Here is a 21,834-nt window from a genome sequence, read left to right as displayed (position 1 = left end):
ACATTCATTCAACAGCACTCATTAAAACAGCCAACTCATTTATGCTATGGCCCATATGGTTCTGTGAGTGTGAGAGTGTGTGCGTGTGTGTATGTGTATGCGTCCTTACTTCCCTCTAATGCATCTCCTTTATCTGCATATTTTCCACACTTGTGTCATGTGGTTTTTACATGAGCTCGAGCGCGATCAAGTGGGTTTGTAGCAGTTTGCGAAATAGTTGTCCATGAAATAATTGGCATCAGAGTTAGGTGTGTGCAATGGCACGAGGCCAGAAGAAAGCATGCTGGTGCAGTAAAGTCAAGCTTTTAACAGCCTGATTAGGACAATGCGCTGAAAAACATGGTGAAAGAGTATCATTGTTGTTAAATGGCCCTGATACCTGACACATGACTTCATTAGAAGGTGAACTTTATAATTTCCAAAGATAGTAGCCAGTCATGGTGCACAGTTACTGTTTAAGAGAGTTTATTTGAATGTGGAAAGAAGAAGTGGTATCAGTTCAAGAAAGCTATGAGATTAAAAGGACATTCATTCCTTCATGGAAGATTGAATTTCCCACAAACATGTCAGTAGACATTTGTTTTCGGTTACATTTCACCGGTTTTCTTTCATCAGGTCTCCTTCCTGTCAATGAGGGACCAGATGACTTAGTCTTTTAAGTGTTCTGATTATAATAGAAAACAGTGTGAGGTGAATGATGTCATGTTGGACTAAGTGAAAAAATGTTCACAGATTAACTTTCACACTTTTTGATATGCTGTTAAACGCTTGAGGTAATAATTAAAATATGACAAACAAACAGCTTTTTAGGCTTGTGTAACTGTCATACGCCATTTTTTTTTCACAAAAGATGATACAAAAAATTTTTTGGATCATATAAAATCCATTTGGCGTTTTTGTATAGGCTTCACAAGAAAATGTGAGGTTATATACACAATTAAAGATGCAACCAAAAGCATTTAATCTTTAAATTTGAGACACAGTAAGACAGTTGCCAGACAATATACTGTCCTGCTGTCAATGTATTGACTCATAATGTACTAAAAAGTAAATATGCACAAAAGTAGGCATTTTTGATTGCGATTGACATGATAACCAATACTTAACTGATTCCCATGATCGATAACGCTAAGATGACCAATGAATTCATATTTGTGTATTTTCAAAAGAAGTTCCTAACAGGTGATTAATGCACACCCAGGGGTAACAACCTTTGTGAAACATGCATTAAAAATACCCAGAAACTTTAGATTTGTATCTTCCAGTGGTCATAATATAAATTTCTTATTATCAAGATGAAAAAATATCAACAGTTTAAAAAAAAAAAAACAAGAAAACATTTTATTCCTTGCACAATTTCATTATTTATTTGTTTTTGTTTTGTTTTGTTTTGTTTTTTTTTTTGGGGGGGGGCACAGTTTGTTTTTTGGCAATATGATGAAAAAAAGACCAAACACAACCAGCTATGGGTTTAGAGAATGAAATGACAAAGGCGGTCTGTCCTAAAGTTTTACTCTGGTCTGGTATGGGAAGAACTTGCTGTCAAGATTAGATTAAAAAAATGGAGGAAAACAGTAAAAAAAAATCTACAAAAGAATAAGTTGGCTAGATCACCCCTGTCTCTAAAGGGTTTCATCTTGGCCTTGATGGATGAATGAAAAACACAGAAAATGTTAAACACTGTTCGGTCTCTAACCTCCAGCTGTGGGCTCTTGTGAAGTCTTTTCTTTATCGCCGTCTACAATCGTCTCCTCTTTGCTCATTGTGAAGGTCCTTGGCTATAAATCGCCAGTCGAACTGCACAACCAAAGATAACGCTAATGCACTTGTAAGCTCAAACCAGACACTTAGCTCGGATATTTACAGTTTTCTACAGAAAGCCTCGCCTGAGGGAGACACTTCAAAAACAGAGAGGGCTGAATGGAGAAGAGTAATGATGTGTTTGTTAGAGATAGCGTGAGCAGCCTCAGCCTTTGAGGTGATGCAGAATGCTGTATTTGTGGTGGTGTTATGTGGTTTTCTTCAACTCGTCTTCAGGCAGGCAGGTTGATTGATTATGTGTTTTCATTTAAGGCGATGGCCTGGAGGAGTGTGTACAAGTGGAGGGAGCATTTAACGCACCTGAGAGCTGTCCAGTAGAACCTCTCTCTTGTACTGTTGATTAATGATTGGATCAGTGTGGAGATTTAATGCCTTGCTTAAAGGATAATTGTGGTGGCATTCCACCTTTTTCTCCTTGATTAAAAGATCAAAACTAACAATGATTTGATCCTGTTAACAAGTGTTGTCTATGTAGCTAAAGCCTGATATAGCTATGTCATAAGCCTCAATTGTTGTCTGAAAACAGTTAAACACCCGTCAGCGCACCACACTTTTTTGTTGAGTGATGAGCCTTTAATAGATGAACAAAACTGAAGTTTATTCTCACTTAATCCCACATACTCCTGCTGAAGTAAATACTGGGCTAGCTAAAGCACTAAATGTTGACCGGCTATTTTAGGAAATTACATAGCCAGGAGACTACATTTACAAACATAATTTCACAATACAGTCAAAAGTTCTGCATCTGTGAATATACCGTAATCCTTATTTTAATTGGTGGATAAGTAAGGAGTGATTAAGTATTATTTCCCAAATGAACAGCTGGTCAAAGCTCACAGCAAAACCTCTGCACTACAACCAGACAAAAACTGCCAGACCTGGCATCAGTCGTGAAACTTTTCTACGTTAATTTCAGTCACAAGACTTCCAAGGCGTCAGGTCATCTCAAACCCTTCCCACAACCTTCTCTATGTCTGTTAGTCGCTTCCGACTGTCAGTGTCTCTCCCAGCCTGTCCTCAGCCAACCCTGAACAGCTTTATGTGAGGGTTTGGTGGTTTTGGGAGCTGCTTTGCCCAACATCAATCCTGGCCTGACAAGCAAAATGCCTTAAAATGACTGAAATCCTCCCAAAGCTGATAGTACAGGGATAGTGCGGGCTTATGTGTTCCAGTGGGATCTAGAGGGAGTTAGACAGAATAAGAGGGGGAGAGAGAGCGAGAGAGGGCAGTTGCTCCACGGTAGGATTCAAATTAACATATAAGAATCAAATCACAAAACAAAGTATCTCAGACACATATGGTGGAAGCAGGAGAGACTGAAACACGGTGTTAGAGAAGGAGAAGGTGGTAGTGTGGTATCAAGAAATGGGAAGCACATTTCCATTCTTTTATTCCATCACACTGACGCTCCATTCTTTCCCTCTCTCTCGTTCCCTCCATTGATCTCCATGCTCTAACTCCCCTGTATGTTTATTTTCTTCCCTTCCAACTTCCCTCACTCGTCCATCCATCTCTCCTTCCTCTCCTCCCTCCCTCTCTCTGTCAGTTAGCTCATGTAAACTTTGCCTTCCCTCATTGTTTTTCCAGGGGAAAGTGCCTCTGCTTTTGATTAAGCCCAGGGCCCCGCTTTAATACCATAACCCCCCTCATCCACCTCCTCCTCCTCCTCCTCCTCCTCCCCCTCCTCCTCAATACACACACACTGTATCAGCATCATACATCATGTATTGCATTGCTGTTGAGCAGCGCAGCGGTTTGGCTTTTGGAACCAGAATATGATTGGCTGCCTCCAGTATATGTCTCTCTCTGTGGCGTTATAAATTCTGAGAGATTCCCGGTTATCAGTGTACAGCTATGCATCGACATACAAACACACACACAGAGACACACACAGGTGCTGGTTTGGGAGGTGGACTGCAGCGGCACCTGTCTGCCAGCTGTTTGTTGTCCCTTGGGGGGGTTTCAGCCGTCTGACTGACAGGTGAGGAGGCCCGGGGCTGAGAGCCACAACACAGCTGGCCTAGCCCAGATGCCGAGGAGGGACAAAAATCCTCTGTCTGTGCATGTGTGTATTTTTTTGTGGTTGCCTCATTACCCCCCCCCCCCCCTTTATAACTTTTGAATAAGTACAGGCCCTTTTTGGGATGTACTCGAAAAACTATTGTAAACAGGTGAAATTGACAGACGAAAGCGTGGCCTTCATTTCCTTCGTGCATTGTTCCTGTTATATCTCTCATTTTCACTCTTTGTCATGTTCTAAATATCTCATAAGGCACTGCACTTTGTCATTCATCATCTTCCTGTTACTCAGACTCCACTCTTCATAATTTCATCCCTCCCCCCGTATGTCACCCCTTTCCTCTCCCCACTTCTTCCTCTCTTCCTTCTCCCTCCATGCTCTCCTTCCTTCCCTTGTTGCCTCTCTTTCTCCGGTTCCCTCCGTCTCCCCTTTTCCACATAAAGCTGTTTTTCATAGAAGCCCATGCAGCCTGGAATAGCATTCCCCCGGGCGCTGCAGGGTGAAACACTAGACTTTTCTGAGCCCCAGCCAAACAGATGCTGGCTCTTGGAGTCCCACCAGAAACAAGCCTTCATGCTTCTCTCTTTTTTCTCCCTTTCTCTCTCTCTCTCTCTCTCTCTCTTTTTCCCTCTCTCTCTCTCTCTCTCTCTCATTCTTCCACTCTCTCTCTACCCCCCCACCCTCACGTTCATGCCTTTTTTTCTCTTCTATCCCTTTTCTGTCCCAGTCTTTCTTCCATTCTCCTGACACTTTCTCACACTCCTCTTCCCTGTCTGATTCTTTCCCCTCCTCTCTGTCAAGGGCGACATCTTAGTGTCCTAATCTCATAGCAGAGTGTTGTCCAAGGAGTGTGGTGTCTGGCCTCGAAAGTCTGATCAGCGTCAAACTTCCTCCATCAAAATCCTTTTGTCAGGTGCCTGTCGCGTTGTGCTTCCTTTTAATAAAAGACCCTGTGTTTAGAAACAAGGGGAGCAGTGGAAAAATGGGGGTTGTCTTTCCCTTTTTGACTTACTTTCCTTCTTCCCTTTATACATCTATACTCCTACATTTTCCTTCCTGCCTTTGTGCTGTCTTTCCTTACAATTCTCGACCCACCTCATCCCTACTTTTTTTTATTTTGGCAAAACCCTCACCCTCCCCGTATAGCTCCTTCCTTTACTTCTTTTTCTCTCTGCCTCTCTTGCTCACTTGCTCAGTCTTTAAATTTGCTTGAACCCAGGGACCCCGTCTGTTACGTAAATGGGTTAAACACAGACACGCATGCGCTCACTCACTGTATGCACACACATGCCTGCACATACAAACTCTCTTTTCACCACACATGCACATACATACACATGCATGCCAACACGCACAGTGAGCCCAACATGCACAGTGAGCTATATGGCCAAACTTGGCTTTGCAGCTTTTGGCAGGCATTCAACTCTCTCCCGGTCTCCACTATCGCTCACTAGCTGATGCAGTGTTTACATGAGCTGCCAGTCATAACCAAATCAAAAGCTTTTCCCTCTGAGCTAAGAACAGTTGGGGGCCAAGGAGGTATGCTGTGAGTGCATGGCTGTACATTAACTTTTTTTTGCGCACAGAAAGTTTTGTAACACAGGCCACAAAAGTTAAAGCAGTATAAAGCTCTGTTTCCACCACGAGTAGTGTAGTTCATTCATTAAACAGGCATGAGTAGACTTGTAAAGTCTAGCTGCATACAGGCCACACAAAACATCAACTTTGTCTTTATTTGGTTGAATACGTAACAACCATTGCTATACAAAACACCAATATATTACTGGAATGAGTAGTACAGAAAATCTCAGTGAACTGATCTTCATGCATACAATGTTATGTGTATTAAATTCATATTGATCATCCAGTAAAACTCTGTAAAGCGTTTTTGTTCTCTTATCAGACATAGACACATACAGACATGTGAAACAGTTTAACCACTTTAAACAAGACATCAAAAGATTATTGTTCTACAGACCAATTCAAGTCATTTTCCATAAAGAGGGTCTGTGGGCAGACATCACTTAATAAACAGGCTCATAATATAAAGGTTGTGTCCTCAAATCTTTTCTGAAGCCTCCCTGCGTCAGCAACAGAACAGTTTGTTTTGATTATGCCTTTTTTATTAGGTCTTCTTTAATTTCAAAAATGATATAATGGCAGCCATTTTACAGTGCAGTAAGAGAAGCAAATATTCTTGAATATTATAGAACTATTAATTCTACAATCTATGACAAAACGACAATGCTAAGTGATAATGATTCTGAAACTGTCGACCAACCAGCAACTCAACAATTTGTCAGTTCATTTCAACACAGTTAAAAAAAGTATTGTTGGTCAAAACATGGTAATAAATAATTTCACAAAATAAATACTTGCATACTCATCAACACAATGGTTGACATGTACTTATAAAGAAACACACTACACAACCACTCTTCTGCAACTTTACTACACCATTTTGGACTGTTGTTTTGACAAAGGAAGCAATGAAGCATGAAGACATCAGGGCTCTTAAGGAAACTAAACGATTCATTGTTTAATTGTGAAAAAAATGTTAGTTACAGCCTTATCACACACATGCATAGAAAAGATCTATTGCACTGGTGCTACAGCAGTAATATTATTTTGTAGCATGTGTGACACACACCGGATTGGGTATATTTAATACAGATTTGACTGTATCTATTTTAAGGACTGAAAAAGCCATTTGTGTCCTACTGCTGCAGTCTCAGTGAAGCTAGATCTTTAACACGGGTCTGTTTCAGAGTAGAGCTACATGATGACTCTTGACTCTTTTTTGAAGGTACTTCTTTTTACATAAATTTGGTAATTACAAAGATTTGATAAATGGCATATTTAATAGCACAAAATGGAAATTCTTCAGTGGGTTCAGCAGTGTGAAAAGCCTTGTAAACTTAAGAAGCATGTTATTGACCACTGAAGATTTTTGTATCTTGATCTTTATACATCTGGTCTTGACAAAACAGCCATTCATACTCAGAATGAACCCTGTGAACCCTCGGGTACGTAAGCCTGTTATAAGGTTATGTAACATATTATGGTGGCTACACCAGGCATTACATCACTGGTTAGATTACAGGGGATCAGGTCTGCTCACACACAACCTCTGCCCCCAGCATACACATACATCGCTACCCACTTTATAGCTCTATATAAAAGCTTGCGTGTCTGTTTAATGAGTTCTGTTAATTTGATGAAGAGAATAATAAACAGTGGTTTTAGCGTTTCATGCATCCTTCTGTTCATATTCCAAAATCAGGTGAGTTTATGGGAAGCCCTTACCTGTAAGTGCTGCATGCTTTAGATAAGGGGCTACACTGAATTTAATTGATTGGGGTCATAGCTGAAGCTAAGCAAAGCACTATTAATATGGATTAACTATACAGCATAGTGGAATACCATGGTCCAGTTGCCATGTGGCCAGTCAGATATTGTTTGTGTGTCTGTGTGTGTGTGGGTGTGTGTGTGTGTCTATGTGTGTGTAGCTTAGCTGGGGCTGAGTACAGGGATGATGTGTGGGGTGATTGTGGTAAGGAGGTGAATTAGATTTAAAATTAGAATTAGTGAGGAGACGTTAAGCGGGATGGGCTTACAGGCTAAGCGCTGCGAGGTGGTGGGGGGATGTGATCCTTATATAAACACTCATGCACACACACAGAAAAGCAATCGCACAGCAAGATCAATCATTGCATGAAGGCCTGTCTGGTCTCTACATGATAAAATGTAGGTGAAGTTAGACGACAGGAGAAAAGGGAAGGAGGAGAAAAAGGAGTGGTTGAGTGGGCAGAAAAATGAAAACGGACACCCACAAACAAACACACACATACAAATGTTTTTGACTTGTTGCTCCATGGGTACACACATGCTTTGTCTGTGATCCAAACACTAAAAAGACTGAAGGCCTCTGTTGTCTGGCAGGAGCCTTGGAGTCACCTGCTGTCTTTTGCCCAGACTGAGTGCTCTTTTCTGGGGGACAGAGAGTGGCGATGGCAGACATTTATGAGAGTAATATGTTCGTCTGTGCATATGCTGATAATAAATGCACTTTAGGTATACGTCATCGCTCTGTTTTTCTCTCATTCTCTCTCTATCACAAAAACACACGGACTGACACTATGTGGCAGCGATGCAGCTCCCCAGTGAGTGCCTATACCACCAGACAGATGGTGGTCTGCTTTACTGTACATCCCCATCCTGATTGGTTTATCTACTTGTCTGTGTTGGTGCCATCACTTTTTGTCTGGACTCCAAGCTGTTCAGAGCTATCCCAGCCACTACGGTTACCTCCATCTCTATTTGTTGGATCAGCTTGCTGACATTTTTTGTTTTGTTTTTTTGTTCTTTTTTACTGTAACTGACTTTTTCCTATTTTTTAAGATTTGTTATCAAGCATTAATGCTCCCTTGGTTTTGTTGGTAATTATTAGATAGTTTCAGCCTGTTTTTCAGTGGTATTTATGGGGTCACCTGTGTGTGGATGATGCAGTTAGAAGGAATTTCCTGGTTGAATGGTATACTGAGAATCCTGCAGTCAGCTGTTTATTCATGGACCACGGCACTACAGTCCTTTTTCCGTAATTTTCTTTTCCTCCATGCACACAAAACAATCACCAGTTTTACCTGTGGTTGTCACCCTGAGCTGCATCAAAGATCACATACCAGGATGCGCAGGCTCAATCACTGGCGATACAGACTACTGGGCTGACTTCAGGCTGGCCGTCGCGCCTGGCTCCAGCTTCCTCACATGACCTCACCCTTTGCCCCTAACCACTCCATCCATCTGCCTTCACCAGGCAGCACAATGGACAAAGACTGCCTCAACAGTGTGTGTGTGGTTACGTGAAAGAGTGTCAGCTTTACCAAGCGACATGTCTTTTTAAGCATTGTGTTCTTGTGTGGTTGGAGTGTGTGCACCGAGTTCACAGTCTCTCTTTTCTGCCATTTACCTCTCCTCTCTTCTCCTCTCCTCTCCTCTCCTCTCCTCTGCCACTTTTACTTCTCATTCTGCGTGGCAACACTCAAACCAACATACTGATTCAAACATGCACCACCGCCGACGTGAATGCATATTGACAGGGCACAAAATGAGCGATCATCAACCCTTGTAAACCTCGTCAAACTTTGCTTTCATTGGCTCATACGATCTGACTTCATGGCTGCGATTGGCCAGTGTGTATCCACACCCCTGTGTACACACAAACACACACACAGGCGCGCACACATAAGCACATTCAAACACACTGTTTGCTCTACTTCCTGCGTTGAGCTGTCTGGCTGGCATCATCTCCAGCTACAGTGCCAAAGGGTCAAAGTTGACCACCGCTTGGCAGCACTAGCCCCATGTCCTTCCGCTCTTCTGTGGGTGTGTGTGCATGTGTGTGTGTGCGTGTGTGTGCGTGTGTGTGCGTGCGTGCGTGTGTGTGTGTGTGGGGTGTGTGTGTGTGTGTTGTCAACGTGACAGCATGACCTCTTTGATCAAGTTTGATCTCCTGTAGTTTTTCTCCATGTATATGTCCAGTATAATATACATAGCCTTTATATCCATCACTGTTTTCACTCTTCTCCTCTACTTGCCAACAGCTCCTTTCCTCCTCTCCTGCTAGCATCCCTGCTCCTCCTTTTCTTTTGATTCCCCCCCATCCACCTCCTCCTGCCCTCTTACTTTCTGAGTCCCACCCTCCCTCTGTCCACTTGGCACAGATTGACAGGATTGAGTCACTTGGATTGTTCATACTTCCCAGTGAGACACATATTGTGTCAGTGTCCAGCCCACCGAGTGCTGCACTGTATGTGTACAACCCAGCAGAGAGCAACAGTGTCTAAAACCTACTGTATATTACTGCCTGTGTCACAGAGTATACTTAACCAAAATTGCACTGTAGAAAAGAAATATATGTGTTAATTTTCATTATATTGAAAAGTATTTTTTTCCAACAGAAGGTAATTTCGATCATGGCTTTTATGCTTTCCCAACAGAACAATCATTATTTTCAAATGTCGTCAAATGGAACGGATTCTCTCCTTACTTTCATCATTGCATTTCTCATGAGCAAAGAATTTAAGAGATCCTCTGTAATTGGGTCTGTTGCTTTCAAGTGCGGCGCATTCACCCAACTGACTTTTTGACGTATTGTTATGTTCATAAAGTGGCACATTTTGCTCTGAATTTTCATTGAAGTGTTCCTCAGGAGAAAAAGACTTGGCTGCGGGAAGATGTTTGTTATCACTGTTATCTCAGTGGTGCTTTTGGAGGAATTGGCAACCTTGCTCAGTATCACTTTGTTGGTGTGTGTGTTTGTGTGTGTGTGTGTGTGCGTGTGTGTGTGTGTGTGTGTCTGTGTGTCTGTGCCGAGGATGTTTTCTCACTCTTATCGATGTGTCCTTGGCTATGCAAGTGCTCCAGCGTTCTATTAGTGTAATTCACTTTCTTTTATATATCTTACAAAGAAATGGAAGGAGCTTGACAGATAAAAGTAAGGAAAAGCGTATTGGTGTAAGAAAAAATATCACTCAAGAACAAATATAATGTTGAATTGGGAAGGACATGGGCATAAAGCAAGTGGTTTAAGTAGTAAAAAAATGAAATCAATTATGTTATTTAATCAGATAGATGAATGAAGGCTCATTATAAAGTGCACCAGAGGAAGAGAGAGGAATAGAAAGACAGTTCCATTGCTAGAACATGGGAGAGGCTTACCTTAAAGCACCCCTCTGCTGGCCAGACAGGAAGTGTGTGTAACAGCCTCAGCACAAAGACCCACAGTGTGTATCTGGGCCAGCAGGAAGAGGGACTAAGGGAGGAGAAATCCAAGTCTCAACACAGGCCTTCCCTCGCTCCCCAGCACTGTATTCAGCTCTGTACTGTACTTTCTCTGACTGATATTTCCAACCTTTCATTTTGCAAAGCTGCACTGAAGTGTTCTGCATTGCACTAGTTCACTTCATTCCAATTCTCTTTTGTCTTTTTCCTCTTTTACTCTCAACTGTCTTGTGTTTTTCTGAAGAAAAGTTAAACAGTGCTGTACAGTGTCAACAACTGCAGAGCTTTCATGCCGTCATGGCTTTCTTTTTAATAATCTGCTGTCCTGCATACTTTCTCCCAAACTCCCTTGTAATGTATTTTTTCTTTGCTTTCTTTCAGCAAAGGTTTTCACTTCTTTTTATTGCTGTTCTGTTCTGCCACAAATATGCCTTCTGTCACAGTACTGTTTTTGCGTTCTTGCAAATCTACATTCCGCAAGCTCACATATCTCTGTGTCTCTGCACTTTCTGGTAGGTTAGGCTTTGTCTAACAGCGCTCAGCTGCCTTATGGTGGAAAGTGCATTTTGATTTGAAACACTTTATTTGAACACGATAGTGTGCACGCTATGTGTTGGATCTTGCTATCTAAGGGCAAAATGCAGGAAGGATAAGCTCCTACTCACATCTCAATAATATTCACGGCACCATATTTCACTTTGATTATATTCACATCACAGCTCTCTCTCTTTTCATCTCTTTGTTTCCCTTTTCTCTCCGTTTCCTGGCCTGCTTCTCTACAGTCTAGAGAGTGAAGTCTGAGCTAGCTGAGGCGCCTGGCCCAAGGCCTTGTTGCTTTATTTGCATTTCACCATGCTCTCTAAGTGCCAGGAAAATGCCACCTGGTGGTGATAACTCCCTAGTGCAGCCACCAGTTCAGTGTGAGTGTCTCTCTCTGATGTTTGTATCTTGTAAGAGCCGCGTAGGTAGTGGAGAGGGTTAAGTGTACCCCCACTGCCCCCCTCCTTCTTCCTCCTTCCTTCTCCCTCCCCAGTGTTCCCCTTCTCTTTCCCTTTCCGGCCTTTGTGCAGCTGTATTTATTTGAGCTGGAGCAGGACCATGCACAGACACTGGTCCTGACCACACTTGGGCCCCCGCCCCGGTTGACGCCTTTAAGCTGAGTAGAGATGGAGGTTGACAGGGTAATAATGCTGGTGTCAACACCACTTACAGGACAGTTATATCAGTATCAGCTCAGCAGGGGGACGTTCACACTCTGTTAGGCTGGGTCGTGAACCGTGCTGGGGGCCCCCAGCCTCAGCCACACACACACACACACACACACACACACACACACACACATACACACACACACACACACAAACATACACATGCAGTGCAGTGGGGCCTCTGCTAATGAAGCAGCTTAGATGTAAATGATTGCTAAATGCTCATACTCATACAGTAAACACTTTTATGCACATATGCACACACAAGTGGAATTCATTTGATTCAACATGTGTACTCTTCCTTAACATGATCTTTTTGATATTTTCACATTCACTAAATTACATAAAATGTAAGCTAATTCTAATGTTAAAAAGGATTATAAATTCAAGTTTTCTCAAGTCAGGTACACTTGATATAAGAGCCTAGTGCGCTTACTCTTCCTGACACGTGTCAGCCAGGAGAGTATGTGTGTGTGTATGTGTGTGCATGTATGTGTGTAAGACTGCTTGTCCTCTTGTGATTCTTGCTCCTTGAGCCACAGCGACTTTGAGCTGCTGTCCAAAAGCAAGTCTTGACAGCATGACTCCAAAGCACAGAATCCCATTTACACTTTATGATCCATATTAATTATGAATCAGAGTTCTGTTGGAAGCCTCTGTGACCACATTGCATAGAAATGATCACAGTAACCAAATGGGATGCTAACAAGGTTGCCTGTCTCACAAACTGTATTATATCCCGACTAAAATTTTTTAGTGACCTAAATGAAATGCCAAAATATGAAATATACATTAGGCTCCTTTATTGTTTGCTTTAGGAATCCTGAGTAAAGTCCATCTTTGCTTTTATGTTACATTCTGTCTTTGGATACACTGAAGCTTCTTGAGTTCTTCCAACACTCTTACATAAATTGTACCTGCCACTAAAAAGGAAATACCTAGACGCATGCACAACTAACATAAGGTGTTCCAGACAGATGGTTTAAAGTTTAGTCCTATCTGGTCTGATCCACTTTAAACTGAACTGAACTCTAAACTTGGTTCTGTTTTCCTGAACTATGAACCACTGCTGCTTCTCATGAGCCCAAACTCCAGTTTAATACACTGATATTTATCAAGAGTGACATTAGTTGTTCATGGAGTCAAACCTCTCTCTCTCTCATAATTAGGCAGATTTTTGCAGTACCATCACTCTGACATTTTGTGACTGGTGTGAATAACAGTCATTTTACTGATGTTATTTTAAACGTCATTTAATCTGTATTAATTTTCCTTTAAATTAACTAAGAACAAGTAGACAAGGCCCTGAATACCAGCAATCTTAACACAGTGCATTGTTTCACATGCTCTGATTTAAGGAAACAAGCCATAGCACGTGTTCAGATCTTAAGTCCATGACTCATTTTCAGCACAATACAGTGAAATGGTAGAGGAGGGCAACAAGAATGGAACAAATATGTTAAGCCTTTTTAAACTGGCTTCTTGGGGCACCTTGTTAAAGAAAAAGAATAAAATGAAACTGATCTTATGGTGGAGGTTGAGTATCAAAGCTTTACTTCAATCTTAATTTTATATACTGATGTCATGAGGATAGACAGCCCAAAGTAGAAGTACCAAATGAGAACTCCAACATCAACAGAGTTTCATACAAACTTGTGAAACCTGGCCTAATTCATACACACATAACAGTAGATTCACACATCCTGTACTGAAGTTAATAACTCTCATGGGAAGTCATTTTACACTCCTCTGAGTAAGCATTTGGCTTACTTAAATCCCACAAGTGAAGTACTTCACCCTTGATATGCAGAATATAATATATCCACTCGGTTTAAACTATTTTAACAGAAATTGGAATTGCTTTTCTTTGTCTTTTTTTGACTACATACAGTAATGAAGGACTTAGAAAATGGTGTAAAACCTTTGGTTTTCATGCTCTTACTCATGGAATTTCACAAAATTGATTTTTATAGGCCATTGGGTAGGCTAATTTAATATAATCTAGCCCGTTTGGGGATACTACCTCTGGGCCAACATGCGAATAATTAGCCTAGCTTATAATGTTGCAGCTTGGGAATACCCTGGTGACTTAACAAAGCCAATATCTTTGGATAAAACATGTCTCAAGAAACAGTTAGGGACCCGTTTTTCAGAGGCCCATATAACCCACTGTTGGGTCATAACCCAGGAATGGAGAAACGCCACAGAATACTGTGTAGCTGTGTCACACAGGTCCTCAATAATCTCCACTGATAGAGCCAAGAGGTGATGCTGGGGTGAGGATAAGAGGATGAATGGAGAGAGGGAGGAACAACGGGAAGGCGTGGAGGGGATAAAAAAGGAGGGGGGTTTGTATGGGCATCCAGCCAGCCACATAGCCCCCAAACCTCCACTCAACACCCCACCCTCTCACTATCACCCACTCCACCCATTCCCTGCGAGTTCATGCATACTCTCTGGACCCATAACCCCCTCCCTTTCCCTTTCCCACTTTCTTTTGCTCCCCTTCCTTCCTTCCATGCTCCCAGACGTGTAATCCCCCTCTACCTCCTCTTTCTGCTCCTCCTTCCATCCTTCCCCTCGCTCCTCTCTTCCCCTCCTCCTCCTCCTCCTCCTTCTCCCCTCCATCTCTCGCTTTCTTTCCATCCCTCCCCTCGTCTCTCAGCATCCCTCTCTCCTGGGTCTTCTTGCCGTGGTGTGGTGCTGTTGGCAGAGCGTGGGCGCAGGCGGCACACAGACGGGAGCACAGATGGGCAGCAAGCTGCGCAGGGCGGCCAGGCACACCTGCTCCACACACACACACACACACACACACACACACACACACACACACACACACACACACACACACACATACAGAGCCCTACTCTGCCACCTCGCCACGCAGCCTGCCTGCCTGGCACAGTAGCACAGTGATACCGAGACACAAACACAAATACACACAGACGCACATACATGCATACATACTTGCATACATTTATTTGCGCATCCGTACGTACATACAAACATTTGTGCATGCACAGATTTGTACATGTGTTTGTAGTGTATACACTCTGCAAACAGTGGTTTCTATACATGTAAAACCTCATTTCACTGTAGAAAATTTCAGTTTCCAGTGACATTTATATTCTCTTATGACTCTTTAAGATTTCAAGTTTCACTTCCAAGTGACTTCTAAGTTTTTGCTTATATCAGAGTAAACATTTGAAAAGGTCACATTCACCCTTCTGGTTCACAGCATGGGGATCTTGTTAACACTTTTAGGACAAAAGCATTACTGCACACACACAAGTAGCAGTGATAAAGACTTCTTAACACTGAAACAGAAATATACCCTCATATGACACAGACTTAAATAATTAAAAAATAAAACAGAGAAAAAAAATATATAAATAAAGATGGGAAAAAAATAATAAAATAACGTCCAATAAAAGAGCTGAGTGAACATCTGTGTGGGATAGCCGGGGGGATTAGGAGGGTTTGGAACATTTTAAGCGCATTAAGGATTAAAAAAAGGTCAGAATGTTTAGCAACATACCGATAAACCTCTTAAGCGAAACCCAATTGGGAGGCTGTACCGCGTTATCCTGTGTTTTGGGGAGGAGAAGAGAGGAGAGGGGGAGAGGGGAGTTGACATTTGTTCCAACAAGGAGGGGAATCTCTGTGAACCACCAGTCTGTGCACATGCATATGGACACACACTGGTTTGGTGTGACTACAGAGTACATTAGCTCACTTGTTGGTTTCTATGTTGATTTTCGGAGTATGCGTGCCTGCACTGCACAGACTCACAAATGACCAGCACTGTTGATGCATCTGTCAACCAGTGGTGTGCCACTGCAGAGCCCACTTGTCACTTCTTTCATATCTGCCTTTGACTTTGACTTTGGTTTTATCCCAAGTGTATAATCACTAGCTTGTATGTTACCACACTTGGAGAAATGTTATTTGTGCATTTTGTCTGTTATAGTAGTGTGCACACCACTTTTAGGTCATGTTTGAATGTGTTGTAATCTGGGCTTTTTGCAACGGAGCTTTAGTTCCCTGCTTTGCTCTGCTCCACTGGTTGTCTGCTCGCCATGAAAAGTGACAGACTGGCAACTCCGCCTGACCCCTATCACCAGTCGGTCAACAGCACAATCCAACAGGTCACTGAGCCAAAGCTTAATCCACAACTGATGGATGCATGGATGGTGGGTTGCTTGGTTGCTTGGTGGGATGGGTTATCGACAGAGTAACAGACCAGAGGTAAACAGTGCAGCACGTAATCATGGGGAAAGAGTAAAGTAGTGAAGAGAATAACAAGTGGAAGAAGCACAATTTCCTCACACCTAATTGATAGAACAGGTAATTTGCTAATGACTCCCAGAACAATATATACGGCTGTTTAAGAGTCCTAGCAATAGGCGTACCAGACCTCTGCTGTTAATACGTTAACATTGTGAATTGGTCGCAATTTAGGGTTAAAGTTCTGTTCGGTTATATAAATCAATGTTGACTTTTGGCATCACAGGGGACATGAACAGTGGTCAGTTCCTGACTGAAAGTAACCCATCCATTTACCTCGCCCTTCTCAGACTTTGTTGCTCTTTATACCTGCCTCCCTTCTTTGCTCCTGCTATATTTGCAACAGCCACTAGCGTCTGTTGCAGTGGGTTGCAAGAATCTGCTTCCACAGACCTATACAGCCATGTTTTTGCAGAGGACAATTTAGAAGAAGTTATAGTAGACGGATCAGAATGATTAGTTGTGTAGGTTCAGAACAAGGATGGAGTTGCTTATACAGTGGAAAACCAGATGAGTATGTCAGTCACAAAAAAAACGTTGATGAGAAAAATGCAGTACAGATTGAATTAATGAGAGGAAAGCCACAGAAATACATGCCGGATGTGAGAGAGATGGTAAGAATTCAGCCACACAGTAAAAGATGGAAGGATTGTGAGAGGGAGAGAGCAACCGCAGTGTGGGGTACAGTTCTGTATGTCAAGGCCATGATGGCTGGGGTTATGTTGATTGTGGTGAGGGTCATGAGATTTGCCCCGGAGCCTGTAGGGGAAATTCTGCAATCAGAATCCAAGGACTGCAGCCATCATTAAGCGGCAGCCACAAAGAACAGCTACAGTTAGAAAATAGGCTCCTAACACCACAGCAAACCTTATCATCTGCTGAAAGGCTAATTTGTTAGCAAACATTTAGTGGTCTTTATGCAACTTATCAAATTCAGGTCCATTTTTAGAACAGGTTTGCGCTGCCAACCCAACAAAAGTTATTCCAGTCTTTTTGTCTCAACTGAGCTGAACTAGAACCTACACTATTCACCATCCTCTCATTTCCTTTTTTTCCACAACACAGAACAAGACTCGTGAAAGCATTAATTTCTGATGTAGTTTTACTTTACTCTCTTTTGACATCAGAATCCTCTCCCACATGTTGAAGATGTTTAAGGCTAATTTCAGTGTCGAAGTCATGTAAATGAATAAATTATGTTGAGCATGGAGCATCATTGTTAATCAACAATCAAAATACAATCTTAGAATTTAACTTGAATGGAATTTTTGACCCAGGTTGGAAGGGAAGGCTCAGTTTCCCCAGTTTCTTGACGTTTGTGGAGCCACATTACCCCAACTAATAAATCAAGATTGACTCATGCACAGAACATGTTGAGTCAGTCTTGTCAATCCAGTCAAACACTGTCAATCATCAAAACTGCCCCAACAGTCCTATGCATGCTTTCATATGTGGATCATCAGGTCACACTATGCACTCTCTGCTTTTATCTCTGTGTTGCTTATTAATTTGCTGGGGCTGCAGGGTAGCCTGAAAGGTTTGAGGTTAGAGATGGGGTTGCTGGTGGCGGAGGTGGAGGGGCATCCATGGAGGGGGGCTGCAGGACTATGATTGGGCTTGCTGAAGGGAGGGCTTTGGGGGGCTGGGTTGGGAAGATAAGGGGCTGGATGTGTGGTTACGAGGCTGAGAGGGGGGATAGGGGGTTGCGGCTGCTGTTGTAGGCTGCAGCTGGCAGAGCAGCGATAACCAGCAACTAGACCTCCTCTGTCTTACCTCTCTCTCCTCCTGTCCTCGTCACATCTCTACCCCGCTATATGATGCACTGTTGAGCTCAACAGTAGCACTGATGTTCAATGAGTGATGTAGTGCTGTGTTGTAAGTAGTCGGCTAAGGAGCCTAATCTTAGAAAAGTAAAGCCAGAACTGTTGAGAGCTCCAGTATCTAGCTAGGTCATCTTACTGTACAGTCTCCAGGACAGCTTTCCAGGATTTCAGTGAACTCCTTCTCTAAAGACTGCACACAATGAATTAAGAAACATCCTCTATTGGAATAAGAAGACTTGAAAGAAAAAAATAGGAGTCGTGGTATTTGCTGTAAACCAACAACACGTTTCCTTCTGTCTCATTGATGAGTTGATGTGGTTTAGTCAGTCAAGGCCTCAGGGTGATTTTGAGGACAGCTATCAGTATCCCTGCTTGACAGTCTCTTATCTACCATGAGCCTCAGTTTTCACTCTTGGTCTTTCACACCTCAGTAACAGCATAACATGTTGGGGTCATGACAGGCCAACAACAGTTGAGCCAGGGCTTCTAAGTGCGGGTTTTTTCCAAAATGTGATATGTCCACATAGTAAAAACCATTGCTCTCTTTTACTTAGTAAGATATATAGTACATGAGTAGGAGGATATTATGGTAGTGTAAAGAAAAGTCTCCGAAAAGGATAGCAGTGAGATAGCAGTTCCATGGTTCTCCATAGTGTCAGGAAGGCCTGGACTTTTCTTTTAGTCCCACTATATAGGAGAATTTTGTAGATAGGAAACAGATACTGCTAAGGTCACTTTGGAAACTTCAGTGATATTTGTACGTCTTAACATCCACGTGTTGTCTGTTGAATGTTTTGGGCAGTAAAACAGCCTTTCACTTATGATTTCGTATCAGATCTCTCAAGCATACTATACAAACAGTAAGGTGGCTGTGTGTCCAACCAGCAGATGTATGGTGTGAGAAATAGAGTGTTTACAATATTGTCGAGCCCTGTGGTGAAATACTACACGACGGTAAAAAGTCCAGTGAAGTCAGGTTGTTTTTTCAACAGCTTTCATTGGCCATCATATATGTTTACTCTCAGTGTGTACCTCAATGTTTGTCCACGTATGAGTGTGTGCGTTTGAAAGTGTCTGGGTGTGTGCGCGACAGGGGCGCAGCCTCGTATGTTTGGAGTGAGTGCCGTCAGTTAGCTGGAATGTGACGCTACCGCCAATGCTAAGATGGCTGCCAAGCTCTAAGATGGCTGCCAGGATTACACCCAGCCAGTGAGAGACAGAGAAGAGCGAGAGATTCTGCATGAGAAAAGAGGGGAAAAAGAAGCTCTCTTTCATTTCTGTGCTCTTTCTGTCTTTCATTCTTGCTGCTCTCGTCTGTCTCGCCCCTCTCTCTGTGGATAAGCAGTGCTTCGTAGGCAGCGAGACAGGTCTGTTATTGTTTCTGCTCAGTAATCTCTGGCTTAGTGTGGCTGCAAGGCAAGTGCTGCTGGCAGGAGTCTGTGTGCTCTGTTATCACCTACAGCCTGCAGATAAACACCTCCTTTAGTTAGCTTGCTAGCTAGCTACAACCTAGCTTGGCCTGAATGAATGACCAATGCACTCCCCCAACACATACCACTCTAGGCCTGGAAATGGAGCCCAGTCTTATTCACCAACTCAGACACATGGTCGCAAACATTCCCTATCTACAAACACTTTATATCTTTTTTTGAGATGAGCTTGAGTGAGAATGCATCGACTCTAGACCAACTTTACTCAGTGTTCTTGTTACAAAACTTAATCTTGCACCCTCCTCTTTCCGCCTGCAGCCCCTTCAGGTCTAATTGTGGCCCTTTGTTGCCAAGACTTGGCATGTTTTTGTCTGCTTTTGTGAGTAAAGCACCAATGCTTCCATAGACCAGTCGTAACAGGTGTGTGTATGTCTTTGTTTTGCTTTGCTATCGTTTAATCCCAAGAGCATTATTTTTTTGCCTCAACTTTAAAATACTCAATGCCTCGAATCCCTCGGGTCAACCAGACTAGCATGGTCACCCTTTTCACAGGGCCTGTCTGTTTATGTATTCATGTATTAAAGTATGAAACAAATTAAAGGAAATAAACAGATTGAGAGAGAGTGTGCATGGTTGTGTGGGTGTGTGTTCATGTGTGTGTGTCTGTGTATGTAAGGTGCTCTGTTTACGCAGACTAAATCCCTACCAGCAAGAAGGTATTAAATAGGATTAGGGCGAGGGATATGATTGCGTGGTTAGATACTAAATGGCATAGCAGCACACTGTAAATCATTGCACCTTAAGTCAGGAGGGACAGAGGGAGATGGGAGAGAACATTCTTAGATACAAGACTGTCACACAAAAATGTGTGAATTCACACACATATACACTTACACACACACACACACACACACACACACACACACACAAACACACAATTACACTCACAAGATGTATACCATGTCCCAGCTCATACTGCAAGTCCCTCTTATTCCCTCACACCTCAAATATCACCATCTTGGCAGCACAGATACATATATATGATTCACAGAGAAATTGTACACTTACCAGTATGTTTTTGATTAATTTCACTTTTAGCATACAAACCAGATCCTAAACATTTGTCTTCCTCTACTCTCCCCACCCCGTTTCTGTTTCTGTGCAGAATCCGGACAATCAGACAGCTCCAGCCAACAGGGGGACACAGACATCAAACCACCGCCCAATGGTAGGTACACACGCACGCACAAACACATGCACAAATCCATGTCCAAACGCTGTCAAATTAGCATACTAGAATTGATTCCATCATGCTTATCAGTCTTAACATTTTCCAATTATGGATCCAATTAGCAAACACACTCACACAGATGTTGATCCACAAACATAGTTGCAGATGGTCGCCCTCTCAAAGGAATGTGATTTTCAGGGTTTCTTCCAATTATTATTTTTTTTTAAATTTCATGAATTTGTTTTTTTGTTTTTTTTTTGTCTCTCCAAAGCTTTTCTGTGTATATCTGATCACATCCTTTTCTGTACAGGGCACCTGAGTTTCCAGGACTGCTTTGTCACCTCAGGGGTGTGGAACGTGGCAGAGTTGGTTAGAGTGTCACAGAGTAAGTTCTAAAAGAAAATTTGACAGAGAGGCAAAGGGACAGAAAAAAAAGAGTTAGAACTGCAACCGTGGTTACAATATCCACAGTATGATTTGTGGATTTACAAGTACAGTTTCCCCTGACTGGGACTTAAAACTGCAACAATAGGCATCATTTTGATAATATTTTATTAGATTACATTTTGTATTTTCAAGGAGCCCAGCACAATCCAGTATATGCCTTGTAAGTGTCTACTGAGACAAAATGTAACTGAACTGATCTGATGATTCATTTCCAATGTTGAAACCTTAAAAGTATTATCTCATCTAATTCTTGCATAATTTTGTCCCTGTCAGCTCCTGTAGCCACGGCGTCAGGTCCTAACTTCTCATTGGCCGACCTGGACAGCAGTCCGAGCTACTACAACATCAACCAGGTGGCTCTGGGACGACGCTCCCTCACCTCCCCTCCTTCCACCAGGTAAGCAGTCCCAACCACAATTCCACAATGAGAACAGTAGTATACGGATGTAGGGAGATGTCTGTTGCCCAGGAAACACCAGTGACCATTATACAAGTCCAGCTGTCCACCATTAGTGGAGTCCCTTGTGGGTGAAGCTACCATGTGGCAGTAGTAGTGCTACCTTTGTATGCGATTCTCTGTGAAGCCAAGGGCAGACTGCAGGGAAGTGTGAAATCACAGTAATATCTGCCAACGGTACATTGCTTCTTATCTGAAGGGTGACTTTACTGGCAAGTGAAGTACGCCATTTCATTGAGGTTTCCTGCTATAAATGGCATTTGGTCCTCAAGTCCATTCCCAGTCTTGGAATCTGTCCTGAACCTCTTCATATATGTGTGTGTCTCT

General features: G+C 42.5%; 1 protein-coding gene across 12 annotated transcripts in view; it reads left to right on the top strand.

Annotated features, from left to right (window-relative positions):
• Nucleotides 1–21,834, top strand: part of nfixa (nuclear factor I/Xa) — a 114,209-nt gene that overhangs the window by 70,080 nt on the left and 22,295 nt on the right. For all 12 annotated transcript variants that reach the window (XM_037083468.1, XM_037083726.1, XM_037083214.1 and 9 more), the window contains 3 exons: nt 20,538–20,600; nt 20,914–20,988; nt 21,324–21,447. In XM_037083468.1, coding sequence (XP_036939363.1) covers nt 20,538–20,600; nt 20,914–20,988; nt 21,324–21,447 — 262 coding nt within the window. The remainder of the gene's footprint in view (nt 1–20,537; nt 20,601–20,913; nt 20,989–21,323; nt 21,448–21,834) is intronic.

This window comes from Acanthopagrus latus, chromosome 1 (genome assembly GCF_904848185.1).
Source record: "Acanthopagrus latus isolate v.2019 chromosome 1, fAcaLat1.1, whole genome shotgun sequence".
Lineage (NCBI taxonomy): Eukaryota > Metazoa > Chordata > Actinopteri > Spariformes > Sparidae > Acanthopagrus > Acanthopagrus latus.
Note: the sequence above shows the minus strand (reverse complement) of the source record. Positions and strands in the feature narration are given on the sequence as shown.